Consider the following 17500-nt stretch of genomic DNA (forward strand, 5'->3'; position numbering starts at 1 on the left):
CCAAATAGCTAGAGCTCAAGCCAGATATTTTTTTTTTTTTTTTTTTTTTTTTTTTAATACAAGATGGAATTCTATTTTTCTTTTTTTTTTTCCCTCTTATCCCCACCACTAGACCATATCCTCTTTTACCTCTAACCCAGGGCCCACCGCGCCTGTATTGGCTGGGTACAAGTGGGTAGTACTTGAGCCTTGTGTGTGCTTCACTTTCATGTGAATCTATGGCTTGTCTGCTATCCATGCGTTTGCCATGGCTTGGGGGCTTGTCTAGCCTTTGTTGCACGTTCTGCTGCTCATTCTTAATCTCTTCTGGCGTAAATGAATCACTCGGTTTTCATTCTTTGTACCTCATTTCATTCTTTGGGCTAGGTCTTGTTTAGGTATGGGCCCTACTTCCTTCATTTCGGCCCCTATCTTTCTTTACTTTTGGTTTATGGGTCAGCTAGTGTTCCTGCCACGCCATTCCGTTGCTTTCGCCATGTTACTACTCGGCTTGTGCTTGTTGGGCTTCTTTTGGGCTTGCCATGCACTTTTCTTTTATTCAATTCACGTTGCCCAGTGTTTTTTGTTGGGTTAATCCTTATACCATCTTAGGCTTTCTTAGCCTATTTTATTCTTATGGGCATCCTTGGTCCATTCCATTCTTACATTCCCATGGGCTTTTGTTATGTCTTTTGGGCTAGCTCAGCCCAATTACCATATTCTTTACTTTCGGAGCTTGTTGGCGTTTGTACCAATTTCATTCGCTAATTCCTTTCTTTGGGCTCCTCCGGCCCATTTTGCTTGCTTTCCACTTTTTATAATTCTCATGGACTTACTACTTCCTTTTTTGGGCTCCCTTGGGCTCATTTGCTTCCTTTGGGCCCTTTTACTATTTTACAAGCCCATGGACCATTATTCCTGCCATTCGAGCTTAATGATTTTCTTCTCACTTTGCTAACTCTTCTTTCTTACTCCCTTCTATGTTGTTGGGCTTCTTCTTGTTATTGGGCCTTCTTGCCAAAGTAGGCATCAACACTTATAAATGTGAAAATGTCAAAATGCAATTACTTATGGTTGTTGTTTTTCAAGTTTCAGTAAATTTAAAACATACTATTCACAATTTTAGTTCATTTAAAATTTTAAATCTATATCATTGCGCACCCTTGGCGCGATAATCACTCTACAAGTATAAGTGCTTATGGGATGTGGGATGTGGAGGGCAAAGACTGGGGTTTAAGTCTTCAGGATGTAACTTTACACACATATATACTTAAATTAGGTTAGAGTAGAATTTCTATCTTATATCAATTTAAAAAAAAAAAAAAAAAATCATTCATGCATTTGATTAAACTCTTCAATTCTCCAAATACAATAACCTTTTCAAAGTGAACCCTGAATCTTAATTTTATTGGTTTGAATTGTTTAAATTAATTTTTTTCTAAACAATTTCTTTATCTTTCCCCACCCCAACTTTAAAAATTTAAGGAAAAAAATAACGACTTTTAGCCCCTATTCACCATTTTCTCTCCTCATCATTTTGACTGTTCAACTTTTTACTCATAAAAACTTGTTGCCACTTCACAAACAATATTTTCACTCCTACCTTTAATATATTAGTATTTAAAAAAAAAAAAAAAAAACACTTTCTAATCTAAAATATTAAGGATTGAGTTACCAATCATGTTCTTTCTAGTTTTTTTTTTTTGGAGAGAAAATTACAACATATTGCTAACCCCACAACTTAAACCATTTCCCCTCTAAACCCCTAAGCACTTTGTACATGAGAAGGCGCCAATTCAGCTACAATGTCTTTGACATGTTCTTTCTAGTTAAAAGTCAAGAAAAAGTAATAGACTTCTCAGCTCTCACAGTCTCACTATGAAAAAATGATGCTTCTCATCAGTTAAATGAGCTTCCAGTTTTCCCACTTGATATTAATTATTTGAAAGGATGACGGGAACAGGACATTGTGAATTTTCTAAAGAGACAACCACATTGAGTTGTGGTCCTTAATAAGGCATGTTTGCAGGTTAATAGATCTTGCTATTTTCCAGTGACAAAGGACATAAATCATGGTTGCTGTCGAAAGCAACACAGATATTTTGGTCCCCATCCAAAATATCAATGAATCACAACATTATGAAAATCATCAACACCCTTCATTCCTTAGATGTAAATTCGGTTCTCATCTTTTGGTATTAGAAATAATGTTAAAGATGAAAAGAACTTGACAGTTGACAATTATTACGGAACTTCAATACTAGTGGACACGAACTTGCTAAAACTTGACGGGTACAAATCATTGCAGCGCCAGAGGAAAAAAAGAAGGAAATGGGTTGGTGAGACTTCAAGTAAAACCTGGTGAGTCTGGCCATCACATTCTTTTCGAGCATTTAGACTCGGCCCAGCTAATTTTGGTCTCAGAACACACGCTCACTTTAATTTGTCTGTCAAAATATTGGTAGTCCAAAATGGAATCACTAAACGTTGTCTTGTGGTATGCGGTGTGCCACAGCTTGTGTCAAAATCAACCCTTATCAATCCAAGGCCAACCAAGCCCGAACCTTACCCACTCCTACAAAACAGAGGATTGAGAAAAAAAAAAAAAAAAAAGAAGAAGCCCGACCTATGCCCAAAACGATGTTTCGCATGCATCAGACATATGAATCTAGATAATTTAGTTCTCACTCTTGAGACTCACCCAATATGAGAGGAAGGATTTATAAGATAATTATTGTTCACAAAGGGGGGAAAGAATGAAAAATGAAAAATCTGGTGAAAAAATGGATGGCCTTTAGCTTGATCAGTCATCAATATCCAGTTGTTAGTTTTTATTTTTATTTTTTATTATAATACCGGCTCTCTTTCAAATCCAATGTGTCCCTACAGTTCAGAAAGAATGCCCCTATGCGTAAAAGAACTTTGCAATTCCTATGATGCACAATGTTCATCCGGACTTTCTGAACCAACATTTGTGTAAGAGTTTGTATTTCACAGAAACAATAATATACAAAACTGAATAGCAATTACAATTGCAGACAGTGACATTCTTTCCTTGTCAATTCCAAATTCAGTATGACTTAAATAATAGCCAATGTACAAGAGATTCCAAAGGTCCACACGTATCAAGTTATGATAGTGAGACACACTTGACCTGAGAATGCTCTGACCAAGATAAATCTTCAGCCTTTTCACTTCATCTGGTCTTAAGCTGGTATATTGTGAAATAAAATGAGGAACATGCTGGTAGATGTTGATACGTGAAGCCAAAATTTACCTTACAGAAATATACAAAGATGTAAGGGTGAGCTGTGGCCAATCTGGAGGATGAGTTCACTTACACGGCGACAACATCAATGGCTTGAAGATGAATCACCAACTCCATTTTCCACTCAGCAGTAAGAAGGGTATGTAATAGTTGTTATCAAGAACCTGTCTGCAGCGGGAGATAAGACTCTTGCTTGCCTCTAATAAAAACTTTAAGTTCTGTTGGTGCAACGACCGATTTCAACCACTCTTGTAGTTCTTCACCTTCTACTTTCTCTTTCCCTGGACAAGAAACACTATCAGAACACCATGGTCTTATTTATTTATTTTTGGGATAAACTGAATCATTTCATTCATAAAACAAAGACCAGCACATGAACATTCAAACCTAACACATCTGAGATGACAGTAGGAAGATTGAGCTGATTACAACAAAAGGAACTCCAAATACTAACTGCCAGTTTAGCAGCAGCATTAGCATGAGCAGTAGAATTACATGCTCTGCTAACCCAGCAGAAACTGCAAGTAAGAATTAACTCACTACGCTCAAAGATATTAACGATCATAGTTTGGATAGCCCAATCAGCTTGGGCCCAACTAGAATCCAGACAATCAAAGTAATATGATATAAGGAGAGCTATCATACATCTCAAGCTCATAACACTTTATATCTGGATGTATCCTGTTGACTCACGAGACAGACCCTGAACTCGGAAGGAGTGGCCACAAATTAAGGTGGCAGAATTTAAAGTTTTTATTTTCACACATCAATTTTTTGGAAGGTAGAGAGTTTTGCACAAGTTTCTAGTCTTCTGAGTTTGTTTTCTTACAGTCCGTTTGGTTTGATGGAAAACATTTTTAAAAAACATTTGTCAAATTTTCTCATATTTTAAACTGCAGAAAACTATGGTCAAGCCTGGTCAATGGAAAACAATCGGGTTTGGGTGGAAAACATTTCCATTTTCAGCCCTTAAAACCAAAGCTGCCACAGTGTCAAACCCAAAAACTTTCATCTTGTGAACAAAACTTTTGGTCCATATAACCATTTGAAATAACAAGAAAAAATAATAATTTTCCATGCAAACCAAAAAGCAGAAAATGTTTTCCTACTCATTTTCAGGGTTGCAACCAGACAGAGGAAAACTAGTCAATTTTCCCAAAAATGCTATCCAAAAAACAATTCAATTTCTAGAAAAGCTTTTCAATTTAAACAAATGGAGTGTTAGAGTTTATGCTAATCTATATGGTGTTTATTAGGTTTCTGTAGTCCATACCAGTGAAATAGGGTCTAATATGGTTCCCATATTGCTTGCTTTTGTTTTTAGAAAAGTTTTCCTTGACATGTAAATTTTTTAGGGTCCGTTTGTTTTGGGTGAAAACAATTTCAGGAAAGCATTTTCCGTAAAATAGGCTGTTTGGGTGTGACGGAAAATTCGGTCAAACGGAAAATCATTTCCGTTGACCTTCGAAAATACCCTCAGTTTACGGAAAATCATTTCCGTTCTCATTTTACCTTCAAATAACTTCCGGAAAATGAGAGAGAGAGAGAGAGAGAGAGAGAGCGAGGAAGCAGAGAGCGAGGAAGAAGACCCACGATCCACCGCCACTCGCCGTCGACCCACGACCCACCGCCACTCGACGTCGACCCACGACCCACCGATCTTCGACCCAAACCCAGACCTTCGACCGTCGATCGCACCCCACGATCGCACCCCACGACCCACGATCGCACCCCACCGAGATCGCATCACGCTCTTCGACGTCGCCTGCGAACCCCGAGCTCCAGTCCATCGATCGCAGCACCGCGCCGATCACACCGCGCCGCTTGATCTGGCCGCTCGATCTCGCCTCCGCTCGATCTCGCCTCCACTCGATCACACCGCGCCGATCCACTCGATCTCTCCCTTTCCATCCATTTTTGATCACTCTCTCGTCCTCGCTCTCTCAGTTTGACCGAATGTGGATTTGATCGAATGGAGTTGTTGTGATTTTTGTTTTTTGAAGTTTATACATTGAAATTTCTATTATAAAATTTGTTTGGGAACTGAGAAAATGGCAAAGAAAATGTGAGAAAGTGTAGGAAAATAGCATTTTCAGTATACAACCAAACACATGAAAATATTTTCTTGAAAATTTTTCATAATGCAGCCAAACACTCAGAAAATATTTTCCTTTCCCGAAAATACCATTTCCGGAAAATATCTATTTTCCGGAAAATATTTTACGGCAAACAAACACAGCCTTAGACTCAGAAAAAGGTTCATGGTATCAACAAGACATAAAGAGAGTTTTGCATCTTTTATTTGATCGAGGAACCATGCTTTCTTCCTTTCCTAATTCTTAAATTCCATTATGATTCTAATTTTCCTTATCTCTTTAATTATCTGCTCTGCTACATTCTTTAATAGATCTATAACATGACCTAGTTTATTTATTCTAAGCAAATTAGCTTTCATAATCATAAATATCTTGCAACCATATTTTTGTCACAAGACAGACACAGAACTTAAGATTCTCCATTTCATGTAAATATCTAGCAATTTGTGTGATCAGCCGAGTTATTAGTGCATAAAATATTACCAAGGAAGAAGTAAACTGTATTAAAAATTACACATGCAGGCATGGCACATTTACACGTGCACGCGCACACACATTATCAGAATCTAAAGGTGGCGAAGCATCACCTTCCAAATGGGCACCAAGCCCCTCTAAAACAGTAGGATTAGCACGCACAACAGAAAGCGCAACATCCAAAGCAGATTGCAACAATGCTTTCACCTCTCCCTGAACAAGATCGACAAGGTGCCCCTGCTTATATGATCATTCTATATCAGTATCTCAGAAAATATAATAGAATAAACTATAAAGAGACAGTAAAATTCACAGGACCTGATCCCTTCCCCAAGGAACACCTCCCCCAGACTCATCCATTCCTCCATTGGAAAGTGTGGCTATAGAAACTGGGCCTATGGTCTGATTAAGACCATATTCAGCTACTGCCTTGTATGCCATGTCAGTTGCTCGCCGTATATCATCAAGTGCACCAGTTGACACACGACCTGAATAAACCACTTCTTCGGCTGCGCGTCCTCCAAGAAGAGTAACCAAGCGGCCTCGTAACTCATCAATGAACAGCAAATATCTATCTTCATTTGTTGGAGGGGTGTAAGTAAATCCCAATGCCCCTCCTGATCTTGGCAATATGCTTAACTTCTGATTGCACAAGAAAATTTAGTTATTAGTTAATTACTATATCATCTATGTCATTTAGGCATCACTAACTAGGTCAGGGCAGTAACATTTCATAGGATGTGCTCGATTCTGATTTATAATTTCTTGCAAAATATTACTAGCACTTTATTTATTTATTTTTGCTTCATTTGTACGTAATTAAAATCTACCTTATTTTATAAATAACATCTGTGCCTAGTACATAAAAAAGAATAAAATATTAATACGCTCATCAAAAGAACAGGATGCAATCCATAAAACATAAATGAAGAAAGACACATCCCCTGTATGTACTAATATTGGTAAAAATGATATCAGGAATTAAGTCCAGAGTGCTACAAGTAAAATGCAAAAAAAAAAAAGAATGCTGATACATATCTTGGTTCGAATAGCCAGTGTGTCCTATCTTCCAATTTGAAAACAAGAAGAATAGGAAGCAGAAAGTAAAAGTATTTAAAAAAAAAAAAAAAAAAATTCCTGTGATTTACCTCAACACGTGGCTGTCCAGGAAGAAGATTTGCAACGGCAGTACCTACAACGGCATGGCCAGCTTCATGCCGTGCAACCACACCTTTCTCACTTCCTTGCAACTTAGCAGTCTTCTTCTCTATGCCCTACACCATGAGATTAGGTTTAGTTTCTCTATTAGTTAACACAGGTATTAAAGTATAATTATCATATTAATAGATTTCAATTATGATTTCTATGTTGCAACTGAATATAATGTACCTTCGCTTGAGGGGGGTTGGGGGAGGGGGCGGGGGACTTATTTTACATATTTTAGTTGAGTTTATTATTGCGTTGAACTTATTATTACTCTCTAAGACAAGTCCCCCACTCTAAGTTGCACTTATTTTGCCGACCAACATCAAAGTGCCATCTGAGACAAAGCTCATTGGCACTTTTCTCATGACACAGGTATCAACTATGGAAAACCAGATCAACAAAGTCACAAAGAGAAGAAGTGCCAATGAGCTCTGTCTCAGAATGACAATTTGATGCATGACAATAGACTCTAAGATGGAGTCTTATGTGTGGGAAACAAATGAAGAAAAACAAGGTATAGGACCTAAGAATTGGCACCAAGTAATAAAATAAAAAAACAGATAGAACCTAGGAATTAACACCTAAGGCATGGAATTAGCACCAAGCTTGATAGGAACACATGAATCACAATTGGGCTTGCTTGGAATCAGCACCAAGAAAATATTATAGAACCCTCATCTCACATGAATAGTGGGTCCTACTATAAATTTAATTAGTGAGATCCACTATTATGCGAGAGGAGTGAGTACCACAGTATTGTACCCTTGGGGTATTGGATGGTTACTCCTTGTTTGTGTTCAAAACCCACATGTTTGTGTGTAACTTACCATTTAAAAAAATAAAAAATCACAGAGAAAAGTCCTAATGTCAAGACCTGACTTGGAACTAAGGGGGGAGAGAAAAGGTGAAATCATAATCAGCTGTTAAGAATCTACGTAACAATTCAGGTTACGAAAAGGAAAGCAGATAAAAATTATTGAAGAGTAAGCACAACAAAGAAAGAAACATTCTTTCGCTCCCTCCCTAACATACATACATACACATTGACAGAGACTTACGGCTATTGATCTTTCCACTGCTTGAATAAAATCCACTTTCTCCACAACAACTTTTCTCTGTCTTCCAGCCAACAAAGCAGCTTCATTTACTAAGTTCGCAAGATCAGCCCTGAACAAAAATTTTAAAATGAAGATTCATTCCAATGTTTTCTGCAATTAGGATTTTGAAAAAAAGGAAGATGCAGCTTGTAAATGGACTGGAGAAAGGAGGGAAATTACCCAGTAAAACCAGTAGTCATAGAAGCAATGTCAACAAAGTCAACGTCCTCTGCTAGAGGAAGTTCTTTCTTGGAAACGTGTACTTTTAATATGGCTTCTCTTCCAGATCTATCAGGTGCTTCCACCTACAGAAAGAAAAGGGACACAACATGAGCATTATTACTGAGACAACTGCTAAGCAGAAAATGCTTTGATGTCAGATTTCAACATTCATAGAGATGGCAGAGCTAGAATACAAACCGTAACCACACGATCAAATCTTCCGGGTCGGCGAAGTGCTGGGTCTAGGACATCTGAGCGATTAGTTGCTCCAAGAACGATCACAGCAGAGTTGCTGTCAAACCCATCCATCTCCTGCATGCAATTTCACAAACACCAACTGACCAGCATCAGTACAACCAAGACAAAATGTTCCAGAGACTGAAAGCTATGTCTAGGGAGGCTTACAGTGAGCAACTGATTCAAGGTCTGCTCTCGCTCATCATTGCTAACAATACGATATTTACCATCACGACTTTTTGCTACAGCATCAATCTGCATAAAAAGAAAAAATGTGACTGGTAATGTATTACCTTCAGAGATTAAACAAAATTAATGACCACATTAAGAGAACCCCAGATTCTAACCTCGTCAATAAATATTATTGATGGTGCTTCCTTCTTTGCCCTTGCAAATAGATCTCTCACACGGGAGGCACCCATGCCAACATACAACTCAACAAACTCACTAGCGGAACAACTTATAAAGGGCACTTCAGCTTCCCCAGCCACAGCCTTTGCTAGAAGAGTCTTACCTGTCCCAGGAAGACCCACCTGTAAGATAAACAGAGCCTTACTAAATACATTTCAAACTTATTTCAACAGGTAAGACACTGGCATCTGCTATATATTCCCCACTATAACATTACATAAACTACCAACATACACTGACATACAAACAGCGGATGAGAACCATTCAAGGGCAAAACTAAGGAAATCTCCATATTAAAGAGAAATATAGCCAGTCTTACATCCACTACATTGCAAATCAGATATCATAAATTTTTTTAAAATGTTAACCAGAAGGGTCTGTAGATTGCACAGCACCATAAATAATGTAACTTCGGGTGTAGGAGATCTCAAGGAAAGAGAATTAGAATAGTGGCTCCAGCTTGCAGTTGATTATGAATTGCCATGATTTTTTTTTTGGTAAGCAATAGAAATTTATTACCAAAGATTTGCTAGTAGACAATCATGACTTCAAATTTTCAGGTTCATAATCAGGTCAGTTACATTCATCATTGATCTCTGGATAAAACTTACCAGGAGAACACCCCTAGGAGGACGAGCACCAAGTCGTACATACCTATCTGGATTCCGAAGAAATTCCTGGACAATAAACATCAGCAAAAATAAATAAAAGAAATAAAAGTTAACAAATGCCCTGGGAAGATTATTATTATTTTACAAAAAAAAAAATAATAATAATACTAAATGAGCAGGAAGCCTTAGGTTTCCTAGTCCCCAGAAATATTGACAAAATAATAATCCGAGCAGTGTCTAGCATACCACAATTTCTTCTAGCTCCTCCTTGGCCTCATCAACACCAGCAACATCAGCAAAGGTGATTGTTTCACCTTGTTCAGATGCTTTTGCACCACTAGAACCCCCAGATTTGCGGTTCCTAATCTGACCAGCTGAATGCTGTTCACAAACATATATTCACTGAGGACCATGTATCATTAGTTGCAACTATCAAGGTACAAGAAAAAAGAAGCATGCCAATTCACACCTGAGAAAAGCTCACAGGAAACCGGTGAAGAAGCCCTGCAAGCACAGCAACATAAAACAAAGCTATCTGCAAATAACACTCCAAAGTAAAGATACAAAACTTCATTCTCAGACAACACATATTGCAGATTCAAAAGAAAACTTCAATAAATTTTCTTTTCAGTTTTGCATTCAACCATTTAGAATTTAATCTGATATATATAAAAGAATAACTACTTTGTTTATAGTTTCTTTATGCAGGTTTACATATTACGTATGACCAGGAAATTTTAGGATGAATTCACTATTTGGAAATACTAAAATCTTTGTCAATTAATTTTCTCTAAACTTCTCATGTTACATAAAGCATGTCATCTTTATGATTCTGGATAATTTACAACATCATTTCATCTAAAATATTAACATTTGGTGGATTTCCCTTTTTCTTAATTTACTTTTTTTTTTTTTTTTTCTGAAAAGGAAAAATCTGTAGTTTGTTAATTAGGAAAAATTGTATCACATAAATCAGAATAGACAACCAGTAGCAGACATACCATCAATATAGATAGTTTAGGAATTAAGAACAATTTCGTAGAAAAATTGTAGTCACCAAAAAGAACGTCACACTTAAGCTCTATAGTGGCCCCTAATAGCTTAGGACATTCAGCAAAAAGATTGCCTATACCTTAGGTAATCATGTACAAGCCATTGGAGCAAAAATGGTAATTAACTTTCAGGCCTTTCTTGCATGTCAATATTTGTTGTCACAGATGCAAAAGTGAGATGAAACAAAGTATATAATTCTAACTTAGTAAATAATCTAGGACTGCATTTTTTCTAATAAGAAAATATTACGAGATTCCATTGCCAGGACTCAAACCCGGGTCTCATAGTTGAGAGAGGACCGTATTAAAAAAAAAAAAAAAAAAAAAAAAAAAGGAACGGATAAAAAAAATAATTTGATACCTGCCATATTCAGTATCTAGTCAATCTTGCAATCTATATAAAGCCATCTTAATTTATTATAGGGTCAAAGCATAGCTCAGAGTTTCCACATGAAAAACTGGTTGTACTGATTAACATTTAGTCAATGCAAAAACTTCCAAAGCAAGGACAGAGAATTCACAATAATCTTATGTATTCAATGCAAAAAAGCATGATTCTGGAAAAGAGATCAGTTAAAGAATTAAGTAGTTGCCTAGCTGTTATAGGGTTCGCTGTTGACCTTATCTTCCATATCAACATATAGAAAATTATTGATATGTAGTTCTAGTTGTTGTTCACTATAAAAATTTAGCATTCAAACTTCATCAAATCTAGGTTAACAAAAAAGATTGGAGTTTCTGGTGCTTGAAACCTTTGACAAGTATTTCTATTCTTCATCAATTTGCTGCCCATCTTACATTAGTACATCACATAATCAATGCATTAGTTTAATCTTCAGGCACAATGAACTGCTTATAATGACTAATGTTGGGTCAAGTCACAAACTTCTAAAGTCAAGACAGAAAATTTATAACCGTTAATACAAAATAAGATTTATCAACCATTAAATAAAGGGAGAAATGCATTAATTTAGCCCATGAGTGATTTTATTCCTGAAGTTTAAAGTGACACATTAGGGACTAAAAGCAATCACTTTAAGATTGTTAGAAGTTAAAAGCGATCACTTTTAGTTTGTCATGGCCAAAAGGAGATCACTTTACTACAAAGTGATGGACTAGCTCACCAACACCAACATTGTATTTTGGCCTTAAAAAGCAAGATAACAAAATTACCATTGCAGAGTTGAAGAATCCACCGGACCGCTTATCGGGGGAGCCAAACTCCACGGAATTCTCAAGCATTTTCTCATAGGGGGTCTTAATATCGGTGGGGCGAGTGGTGGTGTAAACAACCCTCTTGGTGGGCGCCACAGTCCTGAGCAAAGACTCAGATTCCTGCAACTTAATACTACTGCTACTGCTACTGCTACTAGTTTCAATGTCCTGAGCTGGAATTGAAGTTGCAGGGTCAGACTTCAACTTGAACATAATGTGAACCCCATCAACCTCAACCTTGTGAACCTGATTGCCATTAATCTTACTCAAAAACTCACTGTACGGCACACTGACAAAAGTCGTGGGCGTCCGGGGCTCCGAACCCGGCAACGGAATTCCGGGCCGGAGCAACCGCATAACGAAAATCACAATCCCTAATTGCAAGAGCAAAACCCCAATTTCCTGAGCTTGAACTATGGGTTGCCACTGCCACTTTTTGCCTTTCGAAGACGACGAAGAAGACGAAGACGACCACCACCACCAATTCCCTTTACCTTGCTTCTCCTTCCGCCGATTCGGGCCCGAATTCGGCGAATTCTTATTCCCGCTCTCGCTCTCGCTCTTCCCGCTAGCTGAATCACTGTCCTCGCTACTACTCGCTTGGACTCGAATCCGATTCTTCCTCGCAAGGCCTCCCCAAAGATTCAATCTTTCCCAATTGTTCGTCGCAATGGTGCTGAATTGTGGCCCGTAGAGCTTCGTTGAAACTGGGTTTGAATTTTGGTGGGAAACCCTAGAAGATTGTGCGCGAAGGAAGCTCAATTGGTGGTAATGGAAATGGTAGAGTTTGTGATATGAATTGGAATGGAAACTTAGGTGAGAATGAGACATTGGGCGTAGAAACTCAACCGAGGACATTCTCAAACCCTAAAAAAAGCACGCAAAAAAAAAAAAAAACTAAAATTTCAATTGTTAAATATAGTAACTTGTATGTGTATATGTTGTATGTGTGTATTATATATGAATAATATATATATAATATGTATATATGTCGGTTGGTCTGAGCTTTGAGAAATGAGAATTGAGAGGATTAAGATAGAGAGATGAAATGGATAGATATTTCAGGGTCCAATGGTGCTAAGGACAGACAGGACACAGAGACAGAAAAGAGACTACAGAGAGATGTAACATGGATTATCAGCCGTTGGATTTATAAGTAACTGCGGATCCGAACCGTAGACTTTTGGGTGCTAATAATTTGTTAATAAATAATTTTAAAAAAATTTTGATACCAAAAATATAAAAATATTGTAAAAAAAAATTAATTTCTTTTTTATGAAAAACTAAATTAATAACATCATCCGTTAACTTTTTCCTATACTTTGTTTGGTTATAATTTTAACATTATCCAGGGAATAGTATCATGGTACTAAAATTTCCGAAGTGTTTATTCTTTTTTTAAATTCAACTTTTTAAGGAAGCTCTTCTGTAAAATAAAAAAAGAAAAAAAAAGGCTTTTTTAAAGAAAGCTAGATTATGTGTTATCTTTTTTTCTTTTTCTTTTTCTTTTTTTGAAAAGAAGTTTGTGTTTATCTTTTAAATAAAAATGTAGTAGTTAAAGTAATAGCAAGTATTAAGTAGGAATATAGAGAATATTTTATTCTTTAAAGAAAAAAGATTTTAAGACATTAGTACTACCAAAATGGAAAGGAAGAAGGGAGTAGCATGTAGAATCGTTGATGCACATGTGGTCGACCACATGTGTTTATGTTCTGAGGTCTGCATAGAAACATGTGTGATAGGGGGATTACTAGGGGTGAAATCAGTTCGAGTTGATCGGTGTTGAAGCCAATTTTTGCACTGAACTGACCTGACTACCGTCGGTTTTAGTTCCATTTGGTCAGGTTTTTTGTGTTTGAGATGCAAGAAACAAAAGCAGGAAGAAAAAGAGAAGAAGACATACCCATGGTAAGAAGACAAACCATGACGGTAACATCTCCTCGGAGAGAGAGTGTGTGTGTGGAGGCTGGAAAAGAAAATAATAAGATGCTAGGGTTTTTTTTTTTTTTAAATTAAAAACTCAAAAGGAAGGGGGGGAGTAGCATGTAGTTGGGATATTGCTCATTTGTTTGTAAAGATAGTTTTTCATATTTTTCAGTGCCGGTTTGGATAGCTACTAAAGTTGTGTTGCGTTTCACTTGTTGCGTTTTCTCCCTCTTTTTTTTTTTTTTTTTTTTTTTTTACTTGTTGCGTTTTCTCCCTCTTTTTTTTTTTTTTTTTTTTTTTTGCCGGCTTTGTTGACTTTGGGGGACAAAATTCACTGTGCGTGCACTGTTCACGCAATATTTAATATTAAAAGTGGGTCCCACAATACTATTTACACATTTAAAAATTATTTTGCTACAGTGTTTTCAACAACAATCAGTTTTTATCAACTTTTAGTAACAATAAGTGCTATCCAAATTGACCCTCAGTGTTTGGTAGCATAAAAAAAATGTGGTTAACGGAAAACAATCTTTAGTTAATGGAAAACTCTAATAAAAAAAATGCTTATTTTCTATAGGTTGTTTGCCAAAAAAAAAAAAAAAATGGAAAACAATCTCTCTCTTATGCGGCGCATAACTCTTATGAATATTATCTTTTTCTAGCTTGGGAAACAATATTTTCTTTCGCACCTTTAGTCTTTCCCATAGTAAGCTCTCTCACTTCTTCTCTTCCCTTTGTTTTTATTTTTTTAATTAATTAATTTATTTTTTTATCTCTTCTCACACTCTCATTGACACTCCTTTGGTCTCTTCTCTTCTCATAGATTTCTTTCTCTATCTGTCTCTCTTCTCTTTTTTTCTCCCTGTTTCTCTTCCCCTATGTAATACCATTCTCTAATAAGTTTTTGATTTTTTCCCCCCTCATATATTAGTCAACAGTTCTATAACAATTTGGCATTTTGGTATTTATTAAACTATTTGTACTAGATTATTTTGACGATTAAACTATTTGGTCTATGTGACATTTCGAACTATTTAAAATGCAACTTATGGTTATTTGAATTATGAGAAGTATGATTTATATACATACATATATATATATATATATATATTATTTACATTACTAGTTCATATATATGGGCAAGATGAGTGTTTAAAATCATGAAAGTTGGACAACTAATTTTGATTGTATTTCTTGTCAAAATTTTAGTTTGAAACCAAATTCATTCTTGGTTTATTTATTTATTTATATTGATTAAATTAGGTAGGTTTACACAATACACATGTTATACATGTTTTAAATTATACAAGAAATGTTATAAAAATTTGTGCGCATATACCAAACACTAAAAAACATTCTCAAGCTCATTTTCAAGATTGTTACTATGGGGTCAGAGAATCTAGCAACCCCGGCCCACTTCGTACCGAGCCCAAGGCCTACGCCGAGGATGAAGAAACGCCCGAGTATGGAGTGTGAAAGTCCAAATGGCCCAGGAGCTCGTCCTTGGCCAACCGAGACCATGGGAGGAGGAAGTAAAGGCCTACCAAAAGCAACCTTCCCAAGCGTCTAAAGAGAAAGAACAAGTACAACGTGTCGACCATGAAGGCATGGTGGAGGAGCAGGTCTAAGACGAATTGTCACCTCTACATTAAATGCCCACAACTAACATTCAGGCCGCATTAATAAGGAAATGACCCCTGACCAGTGCAGTCTTGGCTGCCGCAGTCCATAGAAAGAATGGGAAGCGGCTGATGGGACAAGCACTCAAGTAGTGACCTGCTTGATCGACAAATGTAGGGCTAAGATCAACTGAAAGGGGGTATATAATGTAAGGAATCCCTCTTGAAAGAAGGACGAAAAGAAGGAGAAAGGCCAGTAGAAATACAGAACACTGTAGCATTCTATACCATCACAGAAATCTTTGTAACTGTTCACTAAAAAAATAAAAGAACTTCAAGCTCCCCGAAGGAGAGCCGAGGAGCATCATTGCACATTTTAATCCAAGTTCGTGATGTCAATCCCTATGCATCCATGCTCAGTCATTGTATCCCTCACTAGGGCCTAGTTCTTGAACCCGCTCTCTACAAATTCATTGTATTGGGCTAACTGGGCTTGAGTTCACTCACTCAACAGTAGAAGTGTTTAAACCCAATCCCTACAATTGGCGCCGTCTGTGGGAAGAACTTGTGTGTTAGTAAGGGCAACGACCAAGCATGGCAGGATCAGGCCTTCATCAAGTAGGCTCCCATCAACCCGAACCAGTCAAACCCCAGCATCAGGGTAACTTCGCCAACCCTGAGCGCGATCAAAATGAAGAGAATGGAAGATTTTGAGAGGGAAGTGTGCACACCACTCAAACCAACGGGAGCCACTCACGTGGGGATAGCCATGTGCCTTAGGGACAAAACAACAACCGAGCCACCCAGCTAAAGGAGGTTAAGAGCCGCGTGACCCAAGGGCAGAACGATAAGCAGGCCATGCAGTGGGAGATAGATGACTTGAAAAGGAGGTTGTGTCATGCACAATGAAGGTGACCTCGACCTAGCCCTGACCTGCCCTCTAACGATGAAAGCGACGAGGACTATAGGCAAAGGTCGAGAACCCCTCTGAGCGAGACCTTCTCTCATGAGGAAGAGTACTATTGGGAGTGTAAACATAAGAGCCCATCTCCTAGGGGCTTAGGATACGACGCCATGAGCAGGGCCCTGGATCAACTATCCAAGTCGCCTTTCACGTGCCATATAAAGGGGGCCACCCTTCCTCGACGGTTCCAGCAGCCGACCTTTTCTATTTACAACATTAAAACGGACCCTGTGGAGCATGTGAGCCAATTCAACCAGAGGATCCCTGTTCATTCTAAGAACGAGGTGTTGATGTGCAAGATTTTCCCCTCCAGCTTGGGTCCAGTGGTGATGAGGTGGTTCAATGGCTTGAAGACGGATTCCATAGATTTGTATAAACAGCTGACCCAAGCCTTTGGCTCTCGCTTCGTTACGAATAGCATAACCCCGCGGCCCTTGAGCGTGCTACTGTCTCTGTCCATGCATGATGGAGAGACCTTAAAGGCCTACTCGGGCCGATATTGGGAGGTGTACAATGAAGTGGAGGGCAATTTTGATGATGTCGCCATCAGCACCTTCAAAAATAGTCTCCCAACTGGGCATGGCCTAAAGAAGTCCCTGACAGGTAAGCCTGCCACCAGTGTGTACCAACTGATAGATCAGATCGACAAGTACAAGCGAGTGGAGGAAGACCAGCTGCAGGGCAGAGGGAAGGAGAAGACCATCCCCTAGGAGAGGAGGGATTTTAGGTCGGATCGATACAACAACGCCCATCCGAGGAGGGACTTCGTGGGGCAATCTAGAGCAGTCAACACGCAGGCGGTCCATGCCGTATTCCGAGAGCCTGTACATAAGGTATTGGCGAAAATCGAGAGTGAGCCATACTTTAGATGGCCGAATAAGATGGTGGGAGAATCCACGATGCGTAATCAGAACCTTTACTGCCAGTACCACAGGGACCACAAACATACTACAGAGGACTGCAGAAATCTCCGGAGCTATCTGGACCAGCTGGTCCGAGAGGGAAAGTTGAAGCACCTTCTGCATCACCCCGGTGACCATCAAGGCCAAACCAATCAGGAGCTGAGGAGAGATAACGCCCTAAGGGCGCCTACAAGGACGATCAATGTGATCTTAGCCACGCC

At 38.2% G+C, this 17500-nt stretch overlaps 2 protein-coding genes across 2 annotated transcripts; one reads left to right on the forward strand and one right to left on the reverse strand.

The window, feature by feature from the left end:
* Positions 1-2936: 2936 nt before the first annotated feature.
* On the reverse strand, positions 2937-12965 carry LOC112003310 (ATP-dependent zinc metalloprotease FTSH 9, chloroplastic). The gene is made up of 13 exons (XM_024035497.2): positions 11827-12965; positions 10071-10136; positions 9848-9982; positions 9602-9667; positions 8927-9112; positions 8748-8834; positions 8541-8654; positions 8301-8425; positions 8082-8190; positions 6966-7091; positions 6136-6459; positions 5931-6054; positions 2937-3528 (listed from the first exon to the last, which is right to left on the reverse strand). Exons 1-13 carry the CDS (start codon positions 12724-12726, stop codon positions 3404-3406), a joined length of 2487 nt encoding a protein of 828 aa, XP_023891265.1. The 5' UTR covers positions 12727-12965; the 3' UTR covers positions 2937-3403.
* Positions 12966-16487: 3522 nt separating this feature from the next.
* LOC112003300 (uncharacterized) lies at positions 16488-17087 on the forward strand. The gene has a single exon (XM_024035485.1). It carries the CDS (start codon positions 16488-16490, stop codon positions 17085-17087), a length of 600 nt encoding a protein of 199 aa, XP_023891253.1.
* The last annotated feature ends 413 nt before the right edge of the window (positions 17088-17500 follow it).

This window comes from Quercus suber, unplaced genomic scaffold (assembly GCF_002906115.3).
Source record: "Quercus suber isolate HL8 unplaced genomic scaffold, Cork oak 2.0 scaffold_200, whole genome shotgun sequence".
Classification (NCBI taxonomy): Eukaryota; Viridiplantae; Streptophyta; class Magnoliopsida; order Fagales; family Fagaceae; genus Quercus; species Quercus suber.